General features: G+C 37.1%; 1 protein-coding gene across 1 annotated transcript; it reads left to right on the forward strand.

Annotated features, from left to right (window-relative positions):
- Nucleotides 1–103: 103 nt before the first annotated feature.
- LOC112558988 (dynein assembly factor 3, axonemal-like) lies at nucleotides 104–7,584 on the forward strand. Its single transcript, XM_025229777.1, has 17 exons — nucleotides 104–296; nucleotides 610–654; nucleotides 1,051–1,145; nucleotides 1,432–1,525; nucleotides 2,013–2,106; nucleotides 2,616–2,679; nucleotides 2,936–3,018; nucleotides 3,371–3,464; nucleotides 3,692–3,814; nucleotides 4,228–4,350; nucleotides 4,521–4,627; nucleotides 4,710–4,801; nucleotides 4,986–5,117; nucleotides 5,867–5,981; nucleotides 6,408–6,482; nucleotides 6,732–6,813; nucleotides 7,335–7,584. Exons 1-17 carry the CDS (start codon nucleotides 233–235, stop codon nucleotides 7,392–7,394), a joined length of 1,542 nt encoding a protein of 513 aa, XP_025085562.1. The 5' UTR covers nucleotides 104–232; the 3' UTR covers nucleotides 7,395–7,584.
- Nucleotides 7,585–12,222: the final 4,638 nt, after the last annotated feature.

Here is a 12,222-nt window from a genome sequence, read left to right on the forward strand (position 1 = left end):
AGACATATTTATAATATTAAAATAATTATTTTATTGGAATTTTCATTTCATTAAACTAAAAAGTGTAATATTATATTTCTTATTGAGACCGACACATGTTTGTTGAAATATGGCGCCTTAGAGTCGTTAAACGAGAGCATGCTTGAACTTGTATAAACTTTTAAGTCTGAATCTGATACACACCACAGTTATCATTCATCATTCTAAGTTCATTAAGGCAGGCAATAATAAAATGGATGGGTTTGGAACAATAACTTGGTGGGGCTTCAGTCCAGCTCTCGACTTGCAAGAGATGGGTAATATTTTTAGGATGATTGACATTAAAAGCCTTTGTTGAGGTTAAAACCTTTTCTTTATTTAGTTGGAATAAGTTAATTATATACTTTGATCTGTTATTTCTTGATCGTTCCTTATCATAGATTGATTAAAAAAATAGCAGCAAGACATTGTGTGTGTGTGTCCGCATGTGTATATGCAAGATTAATGTCTTTTTTTTTTAAAAGTTGATTATTTGAGCAGATAAGAATTATATCAGTGATAACTAATATCTCATACTTTTTCTTAAAGTGTGTGATAAAGTTTATTGTATCTGCATGTATTTTTTCGTAGGTGTGAACCAGCTGATGAATAAACTGGCAATAAACAAAAACAAAGGTAATAAAACGTTATTTACCGAACAACATATGCATAGTCTTAAGTAGAATTATAAATAAGAGGAATATATAAAAAATTACAGTAAAATGTTCTAGATGATTTAAAAGATTGCTAACATTTTGAGTTAACCAGCTACTCTACTGTAGCCCATGTGGTTATAGTTTACTTTAGTTAATTTAGTCCTTTGCAAGAAGCATAGGGCCACACCCATGTGGTTATAACTGAATCAAAATCATAAAGTTATTTTCTGCTGCTGATTCAGTTTATAGTTACCAAGTAAAAGTCCTTTAAAAAAACTTGAAAGCACTGGTTTAACACTCACATGATTGCTTGCAGATATAATTTATAATAAAACAGCAGAGAGGAAAATATAACTCTTAGGTGTTGTAACTGCAGATACCATACGGTTGCTGATAATTGGGTCAGGAGACCTGCGACATGTGCTGACCACACTTGCACATTGCTACAGACATCCTCAGAGAAAACTCCATGTATGACTTTTGATAAGCTTTTATAGTATCTGTCCTAGTTCATAACTTACAGCTGGATATTTCTCTCTCCTCATGCCAATTTTCTTGTTTCCCAAACAAGGCTCTGGATTGGAAAAATAGGGATATGATAAAATGATATATCAATTGTGTGTTGTGTGCACATATATCTATGGGAAGTTAAGCTTCAAAACACTATTTTTACATAGAATACAAGTTAATACAATATTTTGATGCAGCAAATAATTTATCATAAAAGTGTCCATACACATAATTTCTTTCTTTTCAGTTTTACATTGTGGAATCTTCACTTGAACTATATGCACGCCACATGCTGCTTTTGACTGTTGCCCTGGAAGCACAGAAACGTATGGGACTTCAGGGTGTGTCAACAAAATAATTAAATCTTTTTGACTTATGTCTTGAAAAATTTGCTGAAGAAGCTAAACTGTTTCCACTTAAACAGAGAATGAAATGCAAGTGATGCTGGCTTTGCTTTTGAAGCTTATTATTAGTTGATTTTTCTCTCATGTTTCTCTAAAATTCTTTTGCTTTCAAGCAGATGGCAGAGTTCTGTCAATTCCAAGTTCCCAGCTCACATAGAGGTCTTTTTTTAATCAAGATGTGTGTATCTATGTTTATGCTTATGTGCAAAAGTCTATGTAGGCATGTTCATCAAAGAGATCCTTACTCTGATGCATGATATAGAGCTAATATGTATAGAGTGATCTGTTAAAACTGCACAGGCAGCACAGGGTAGTCAGCCCAGTCTCAAATAAATTGCAAGCATATTTCTGTTGTGACTCAGATGATAGATTTGTGAAGTATAAGTGAAAGTTGTTGATAAACCAAACCTTACTCTGTCCACAGAGAAGACAGAGCTTTTTCTGGAACTGTTTGGTAATATTTTGGTACGTAAGCAAACTGCTGATTACATACAGAAAATGGCCCCAGACTTTATCAAGTAAGCCTTTCTTTTTTTTCCCCTGCCTAAAAGGTGTTATCGCAATGATACATAGTGCAAAGGATAATTTGAAGTTAAAAAAGTAGATTTACTACAGTAATGTAGTAAGTACCAGCGAAGACCTGTAGCTAAATATGTACATTTCATATTTATTTTTTCCAGTATAGGAATGCTTAGTGTATTTGTTTTTGCATGTCATACTACTTTATAAAGAATGTGAATGCGACATGCCACAAGCACATGCTTGTTTCCAAAGATTGGTCCTACTGATAACTATGATAAATATGTTTATATCTTGACAATGATTTTTATATCCAGCACTTCAGATCTTATTTTGCCTTTGTTTTACATCTGCACATGCACAGTGTACATAACTGCATGCAGGCAGACTTTCTCTCACAAGCACACACAAACTTGTATCATAGACATTAAAAGCAAAATATTTGAACAAAACTTAAAACTTCAGAAGCAACAATACAAGTTTTGAGTGTGTTCTTTTCTCTGAACAGGATGGTTACTGATTTCAACTATCTGGAAAAAAAGTTGCCGTGTTTAGACCTTTCTCATCTTAAGGTTTGTATTTTGTGATGTCAAAGTGCACATTTGACATCACAACCAAAAAGGTCTTCTGCAAAAAAAAAAATTGTGCATCAGTTTAATAAAGCTTACATCTCAGGAAATGGTAAAACAGCTTGATTGACATAGTAGGATTTGTTTTTTTAAAAGAGAACTAGACTGTTTAATTTATTTTTATTTGTTGGCAAAAGACATTTCAGCAAAGCAGCATTGCATTTTTTCGATCATGCGATTATCTTGACATTTGTTGCAGTTCAAAGAGAGGGACTTTATGGAGGGAATCTTTAAGTTTTGGCGAAAATTTGACCTTAAGGCTTTTGATGCAAAGAAGTGTTGGTCAGTAAAGAGTCAATTTTTTAAATCTTCATAGCAATTATATGGAACCTTATAAATCATTCATATGTATTTTACATATTCTTTGAACTGTGCATGTTTTAATTTACCATCCTCTCCTTTTTATTTATTTATTTTTATTTTATTTATTTTTTTTGTATACCATAACTTTGCCCATGTGAAGTAACAGGAATTTGTTACACAGCCTATTTTAAAAAAGAGAAAACATTGTTGAGAAAAGTTTTATTTCTTTTTAGAGGAAATTATTGACTGGTTGCTTATTACATGCATTTATTTCGGCACATGACATGTTCATTCAGAATATGACAGCTCGTGGATTTTTGTCTCATGGCAGGGATCTGCGCTTGCGTCAGTACCTGGGAGTGCGGTATGATTCAAGACTCAATGTTTTTGATTGGGACCATTCCATGAATCTGATTGAGAGAGGGGTGAGTTGTGTGGTGCTAAATCAGAGATAATTTTTGTTGGGAACAGGGAAGCAGTTGTTCAAACATTCAGACTACTGGGAAAAATAAATTTCTAGACTTTATTGAAGATTTGGGGGTTTTATTTTTTGGCAGATGATTTAAAACTAAATAACTCTGAGAATTATAACATACAGATTTTGTTTAAAAGTTTGATAAGCTTTAGTTGTCTGCATTTCATTTTGTTTCAGGGTGACATTGTAAACATCCATGAGTACAAGAGCTGGAGAAACAATGGTGTGGCATTTCAGGTTCGAGAAGGAACGTATGATGTCCCAAATTTAAGCCTGGCCTCCACCAGAGTGCTGAAACATGTACGTGTTCCTTTTTAATGCTGGTTTATGTGTTAGATGTTAAGTTTACACAATAGATAGTGCCCTTCTGACATTTAATCTATTATTTAAAACTATGTTAAAGCAGTTTAGGTATTTTTTCTTTTACTGCCCACCTATATGACAGTGGAAGTAATTATTTTGGTTATTTAAATCATTTTTGTTGGGTTTTTTTTCTGTGCATTTTTCCTTAACAAATGTGGATATGTTGTGTAATCTACAGTTGTAGAGAGCATGTCTTAAGTTATCTGCATTTGTAGACAGCATGTAGTAGAGTGAATATGGATAGTGGTATATTGCTTCCCAGTTATCTTAAAAAATGTCTACATGTGAGCAAATGCATTTTGTCATAGTCATATTTGTTTCCTCCAAAGCTGCTATTTTTCACTTTTCAGGAGGGAGACAGATTTGTGCGCCTTGGTTACTGGGGTGACATCCTTGTCAGTCCTTATATAGCTTTGGGAACAGAATCTGAAGAAAAATCGTTCTTCAAGAAGCAAAATGGAGTATATGCTAAGGTTGATTTCTCCTTTTCTTGTTATAGCTAGAAGTTAAAGGTATATGAGCTATCAGCATAATGTCCTTTCAAACTAATATTTCTTTAATCCTTTACATTTGGGAGAGAAAAAAAAACTGAAATCTGACATTAGGACCTGTTGGAGATGTTAATTTTATTCTTCTGTATTAGTGTGCCCAAGATGTAGCAGAGTTCAATGTGATGTCCATGTTCCATGAGCTGGCAACACATCAGAAATACCTTCTTACCACATCTACCCCTGGCCCAGTCACAGACAAGTGAAACACCAAAGCTGCAAGGTGTGTCCTCTACCTCTACCTTAAAGCATAATTTTTTTTTTCCTTTCAACTTCATTAATAGAAGATGTGCCAATGTCATAGAAAGAATTACAGAAGAGCTGGAAGCAAATGGCATCTACATGCACGATCATGCTAATCCAGAAATGGTGCAGAGTTATTATGATGGAAATGAGAGACACTTTGTGTGTGTCATATACAGGAAAATAATTTAACGGTTCATCCTGTTACAGTTATAATAAACACAAATCAGTTCCATAGCTAGATACCTAATTTTCTTAGAAAGCAGACTTAACAAACAGTAAGGAGACAATGTGAGTGCACAATGTAACTGTTGTAGAGATCGAGGAGGAAGAAGAAGCAGATGCTGATTTACCACAAGCACCCAGCAGTGACAAAATTCACAAGGGAGATCATGAAGAGCAGGAAGGTGTGACTGGATCTTCATTTCATCCCTTGGATCTAGAGTATGGTAAGGATTACTTGAGATGTCTCTTAGCCTAACTGCTTGAGTTTTGACTCCTCTCTACATTCTTGTGTTTGTCTACATGGATCTATTTGCTTTCATCATCATCACCACCACCACCATCATGTAAGTTATATTGACAGGAATTACCACATAAATTAAGATTATGGTAAAGGCTACAAAATAAAAAAATGACTGGAATGACATAAATCTATGGAAAACATGAAATATGAAATATGAAATAAGAATCATGCAATGAAACAGGATAGAGCATGATAAAGATTAAATGTATTGAAGGCTGCAGCATGATAAGAACATTTTTAAAATACTGAACATTGTGCACTGCTGCCTTACACCTAAGGCATTCTTCTGTGTTTGTGTGTGTGTGTGTGTATGTGCTTTGCACACAAATGCCAAGAAATCTTATGGCTATGTGGGCTGCATATTATTGTAGAGTCAGCACACCATACTTGATTAAAGTACTTTGCACTAAATATACCTGAACAAGCACTGATAATAAATTTTCAGAGTTTTGTGTTCTTAAAATACCTTTGCATGGTGAGTTATTTTTTCTTGGGTGGGAAAGTTACCAAAAAGAAAAAATATTCATATCATGCATCATGAACTTAATGGTAAATTCCTCTTGCCTGACTGTACCCTGACATTTTGTTTGATAGAAGGAGGATGTTGATTTTGTTTGATAAAATGCACTTAGAAAATCATGTCCGTGAAGGGAGTGAACTTTGTGCTTTCAGAATCTCTTGCTCTGGATGGAGTTACCATCACTTTTCTTCCCATTGGTTCAGCTCCAGAACTGCCAAAGCGTGGTAAATTTCAAAAGACGTTTGATGTGGTCTATATTGCCAATAGGTTAGTCTTGATAATATGTACTTCTCTACCTCTCTTCACTGTAGATTTTTCATTTGGTAATTCAGGTTCTTCATGGTTAAGAGATTTTTAGCTAAGGATTTTGATTACAAAATGTTTATGGGCCTCAAAGAGTTATGAGCACATATATGTTGCAGGATTTATTAAGTGCATGCACACACATACACACACAGTGGAGTATGAAGATGCTGTGCATTGGGTGGTGGGTGGGGCAAACTTCATGCTGACAGTCTTTTTCGAGGGGATTGATTGCTCCTTTTGCCCCCCTGATTCCTACAATACTGACACACATGCAGATGATAATAGATGCTCAATAAATCTTTATGCTTATGCTATACATGATCACCAATGAAGAGTAAAAGGGGAAAAGTCTAACAAAAGGCCAAAGAGACGTCTTCTTTTTTTCAGCCTGGTTCACTACTTGACTCCAGAATTCAATGCAGTATTTGCGGATCACTGTACAGTGCTACTGGAATCAGCCCTGTGAGTTTTGCCTATAAGATTTATAAGGCCCACGTGATTACAAACTAGTGCAGGGTACGTATAAAGGCACGTACAAAAGATTGATGATAGAAATGCAGTACAATAAAAAAATGTCTACACAACCTGGAGCAGTGTGGAGGGTAAAGCTGTCATAGAGTTAAATTAACAAGCAAACAAGTTAGATGAGCGTGCAGGTGCTAGTCCTGATTCCCTTCCAACTGTAGTCATGCTTACACATTGTGGTGACAGGTTCATGCTGGAGCTGAAGAAAGAGCAAGTGGCGCAGTTTGTTCAGAAGGTTTCTGAAATGGCCAAGGCAGCCGGCTGTCAGGTAATGTACCTCACAGGTTGTTCTCATCAGTTGAGGGGGAGACTGCAGGTCCAAGAGGCAGCTTACTTGTGCTGTGCCAAATATAGTACAGGCAAAGGTTAAGCAGTGTGCTACAAAGTAAGCTGAAGTGGCTGGTAAAAGCTCCTCATAATAAGCAGTGTATGGTATACCTTGACATCATGGTTGCTGTTTGACTCAGATGGTTTTAAACGTGATAATTATTGGTCATAAACTTCCAGAAGAGAGCAAAGTTGATTTTGTGAACCTTATGGTTCTTCGTCGTGCATGCAGATGCAGAATGTGTAAAGTTTCCAGGGTTATGCGATATTAGGAAGATCATAACTTGTAAATCGAATTTTCCAACCTTTCAGGAACTTGTGCCGCATACAAAGACCAGAAAGGTTTCACTGTCTGGCATTACTAGTCCATAGCCGACAATGATGCTAGCATCATGTTGAAGACTGTGTCAGGGTAAAGTTTGAGAGGATAGTAAAGACTCTTCTAATTCTGTCTTATTGCAGGAGCTGGAGAAGTGTGATGCCGAGAAAGATGCCTTGATCAAGATGTACTTCCAACGATGAGCCATGGTTAAGGCTGCCTTGTATGGCAGGGCGTGTTGAAGCTGAGCATGACGTATCCAGAATACTGGCATAGGGCCGAGAGGAGGATACAGAGTTGTCTGGACCAGGAGACTATTTTGTGGCAGAGTTGAAAGTTGTAAAGATCATGAAAACGCAGGATCTTTTTATGAATTAAAGTGGGCGATTTTTATTAATACTTTCTAAAAACGCTTGCTTCAAATTTCAGGAAGGGGTCCGTATCTCGTTATTTGAAGCCTTTGAGTTTGTTTTTTTTTTTGGTTTGGGTTTTTCTTTTTTTTTTTTTTTTTTGGTAGTGGTGGGGGGAGGGAGGCAATTCCTTGATGCTTGTCCCCTTTGGTCAGAAAAAAACGCAAACGCTGCATCACAATACTCCATTTAGTGACACCCAAACTTAAAATTGTTACTTTAAAAACAAAACTACTTTCTATTTCAGTGATAATATCAAAAAGCAAACCTGTACCTGGCGTCTGCGCGGGGTTCAAGTTATGATGGAACATCTGAACGTGCACTTTTTCACGTTCTCAAATTCAGTTGCTGTCTACCTGTTGTTTCTGGTGGCTTTTATCTTTTTCTATTTAACCGGCATTTTTGCTGACTCGCCGGTTTCTGTGTCGCTGCGGCGGTTAGTGACAGCAGCCGACTCCCCCTCAGTGACGTCATTGCTGAGGAAAAACAATCAATTTATTTAGATGTGATTTTTACCATCGCAGTGAAGCTGCAGTATCATCTCCGATTAGTTCAACTCCTACAAATTGTTTTTTAAACTTTATGTTCCACTGACTAGGCGTTTAGTGTCTGTTGCCATTGTTCGTTTGGGGGTTTTTTTTTCCCACTTTTCCTTCTCCGGCAGACTGTGATTCCTGTTCAAACAGGTTTTTTACTTTTCAAACGCGTGCATCAATCCAGTCGCCAGACGATTAATAAGATGGGATTTAGTTTTCTTTCCAGTTCATGGAAAATGTTACTTTTAACATCCCGTAATGATTTTAATGTTAGTTCATAGACTTAAAGCGATTGTGAAATGAACAGTTTAGCCCACTCTATACAAAACTCAAGTATAGTAATATAAAATCTCGGATGATGTTAGCGTGTCGTTTAGGAACACCGAAGCAGACACTTATTGGTAGCTTATCCTTTGCAATCCGCCTGACACATTTTCGAGATATGTCTTGGGCGAAAAAATCAACACCTGAATTTGTAAACTGCAAACAACTAAACGGTAAGAGTCTAAAAAGGCTTAAAATTAAAATCACTAATCTGAAAAGAAGAGCTAGCATGACTTCAAATGCCATTTTTCAGTTTGGCGCTCAGTTTAGAAACCGATACAAAAGGACACCCACTTTTTATTAAGACTTTGCATTTCGTGCAGACATTCTCATTGCTTAACAATATGCAGATGATGTGAATAACGGTTGGTATGATGATGTGAAATATCGTGTATGTTAATAAAAGGTCTTCCAAAGTGAGTTTATTTTAAAGTGGCTGGGTTAAGCTCTGAACAAAATAATCATAAAGTCCCACTCTATTGGCAAATGTACTGGCAAACAAGTCTGGACTCAGTACGTTGACCAAAGTTCCACTTTCCCGATTGTTTGATCACAACAACCATTGGTTTCCGGTGGCCTTCACACACTACTTTCACCAAAACTATGTCGTCGTCGTCCGTCGTCGTCGCCATGGGAACTTATAACGAGCAGCATCACGACTTAGATCGCACACTGCGCAGACCCAGTCATGAGAAATGAAAGATAGCCAGAAGTCAGTGAGGTACTATAGGTATACCGAAAACATAAAGATGACATACAAGAGTAGTCGTCGGAAAAAAAATTATTGGTTAATGTTCAGTTACTTTTGGGAACTTGATGTGGTATCTCTTACAAGCAGGAAAGAGAAGAGAAAATCAGAATTCATGTGAGAAGATTTTTTGTGGTTGTGTTGTGTGTGTGGGGGGAGGGTTTTGCTTGTTTGTTGTTTTTTTTTTTTTTTTTGTTTGTTTTTTATGTGCAGTCGGGCAAATCAATTCTGATGTTTGGTAGTGATGTGTTACTGACTCAACTAGTCGCTCTTGGCCGCGATGCGATGGCATGACTTGCTAACGGTTAGCATGCTGTAGTGTGAGTTGAGGCTGTTGCCGACCTGATGATGACCTGAGAATAGTGTTCCTATCTGACTGTTACATGTGCGTGAGGCCTACCTATTACCTAGGGATTGCAGGTCTCCGTCTAGTTCTGTTTCTTTCTGTCCTGTTCCAGTTCCTGATTTTGTTTTATTAAGGACGATTGAGTGAGTGTCGCATGTCCTGAGACAAGTGAAATGCATTTGTGACCTGGCACTAGTATAATAATGATGATTATTATGATGATGTGAGCTTTTATTGCGCGGTATCCCAGCCAAAGCCAGGTTCTCCGCGCACTACAAACCAAAAAACAAAAACAAAACAACATAAGACAGACAAAATTCAAATAGGAGATGATCACAAAGCAGAAATTTCATTACAATGTTGAAACACGTGATTGTTTGGCACTGATAAACAGTTTATCGCAGGAAAGCCTCGTAAAAACGAAGAAACTGTGATGGCGTTAGCCACAGACGACTAACGGAGATAAGAGAGTCGATGTCAGAAAAAGGGGAAAAACAAAGGCGACAAGCAAGTAAACAGTCAAAGACAATGTCGATGACGTCATAGAAGTACAGGTGGGTACAACAGCCATTAAAAACACCACAAATCCAAGAAGAAACTGAAAATGTGGAGAGCTGACCCCTCAAGCCTGTTAGACGAAGTTCGAGCCTCTCTAATTTATTTCACACAGTAATGCAAAACATATGAAAAATAATATTTATTACTTTGCCGGGTATATGATGATGGTGATTCCCTTTTAAAGGAAGTAAGTTTTATGTGCGTAACATGAAGCTCCAATCTAACACAACGACAAAGTTCCCGCACGTTGGAACTTCTGTACACCTGTGGTCACAGCGAACATCAGAGAACAGACGGACAGTCTGGGTCATAGCAATGTCACAGAAATCCGAGAATACACCAACTGTAAATTGAGCATTTGTCTGACGAAGCACCAAGAAAAGAAATCGCTATTTAGTAATGCTTTTCATCCTGTAATGTGAGAAGTCTTGAGCATACCAACAAAAATCTCATATCGAGGACTTTCACCTCCTATCGAAGTTTCACACAAACTTGTCACGTGCGCATGTTTACTCCCTTCCCTCCTTCTCTGGTGTCTGGCGAGATTAGATTTTGTTTTTATCTACAAAAGTCCAATAATTAGCGACTTCTTATCCTGACGATTAATCCATTACAGTTGGTATTTACCTGGTACATGTATAAGATTTCTGCGACATTCCTGTGACCCAGACTGCACGTCTCATAAAAAGTAGGTCTTGCATCTATAGGCAGGTATCAGTATTCCTTCAATTACATTTTAATATACATTTGACAGTGCAATCTATCCTGTGAGAAGTATACTCCGCATCCTTTTGATTAAAGTATGAAATATACTGTCATTATATCTTCGACTGAAGACCATTTGAAGAGCGCTATACCTCTACAAAAACATTAGCGAGGGCGACCAAAGTGACCAATGTACTGAAGACTACCAACTGGCCTCACAATGTCACCAAGTTTACACTTTCATGCACGAAGACACCAGGAATCCCTTCTCCCATTAGTGAACCAGCGCAAGTTTGTCTGGTTCGGCCCGAAACCAAGCTCTGTCTAAAACTGTCCTTCAGAATATCTTGGAGAAGGGTCGACCCAACATGGGCAGAGGAAGAACTAGTCGGCAGACGTGAAGAAAAGAGTTGGTCGTTCCATACAGGACCTGCTCACCACGGCTTCAGACAGTCGGCCATTGCCTCAACCACGACGACCGTACTAACTGCTAGTCAGTTGTGTCTACTACGAGAATGAAACTCTATTAAAAGTTAAGCAGAAGCTGAAAACATAAAGGCAGTGGATGGTTGTGAAAAAGATTGTGGGGCGATTGACGCAAGAGAGACTGGACATGTGATCGCATTGATATTATTGACTCACAGTTAGTATGACAATGGTAATAGTCAAGAATAATATTAACAAAGTGGAGCAGAATGTAAATGAATAGACGTGTTCATTCAGTTGGAATCAGAGAGTTTATATCTATGACTATCAGGCAACACAGATTGGTGAATTCCAATAAGCCGCGTTGATACTACTAAAGAAACAGCTTCATCTCATCAGGAAGCAAACATAAATACAAAATAATGCATAATGTTCCTGTTATAGTAATTTTGAGCACACAATACCCTAAACATTGCATAGTCAAGTTTTCGAATTAAAACTATTCAAATTAATTTGTTTTTGTTTCGGCTATACAGAAATAAAAAGACTATCAGTCTATAGTGTAACTATATTGTCTAGCGTTTTCATATTAGATATTTCAAAGAAGCAAAATTTATCAGAATAGTGGTTGAAAAAGAGAAGAGAGATAGATTATTAATATTATAGACAAATGTTAATAAAGGGATCAAACAACAAGAGAGCCACTTATAAGTGATCCAACCAAGAATTAGTACACATCACTATAAAGATATTGTGAATAACTTTTTTTTTTTTAAATCATTATGTTTACAAAAACAGGTATTGACCTTATGTCTGTGAAAGTGAGTAGCAGTGTTTCAAAGAACCTAAAATCTTCCTAAGTCTATAATTTTTCCTCCCTTTTACATGACAGCACCGATATCTGTCTGTAAACTGTGTGTAAGGTTGGGTGACGGGTGAGCCTAAAGGTTAACTCGCGAGCGTACAAAGGGCACGACA

Source organism: Pomacea canaliculata, linkage group LG3, assembly GCF_003073045.1.
Source record: "Pomacea canaliculata isolate SZHN2017 linkage group LG3, ASM307304v1, whole genome shotgun sequence".
NCBI lineage: Eukaryota > Metazoa > Mollusca > Gastropoda > Architaenioglossa > Ampullariidae > Pomacea > Pomacea canaliculata.

What these genes read in the sequence shown, in the direction of transcription:
- LOC112558988 (XM_025229777.1), top strand. Translation starts at nt 233, where the DNA reads ATGGATGGGTTTGGAACAATAACTTGGTGGGGCTTCAGTCCAGCTCTC. An exon ending in TCTCGACTTGCAAGAGATGG is followed by an intron (nt 297 to 609) that starts GTAATATTTTTA and finishes ATTTTTTCGTAG; the next exon opens with GTGTGAACCAGCTGATGAAT. An exon ending in TCCCTTGGATCTAGAGTATG is followed by an intron (nt 5,118 to 5,866) that starts GTAAGGATTACT and finishes TTGTGCTTTCAG; the next exon opens with AATCTCTTGCTCTGGATGGA.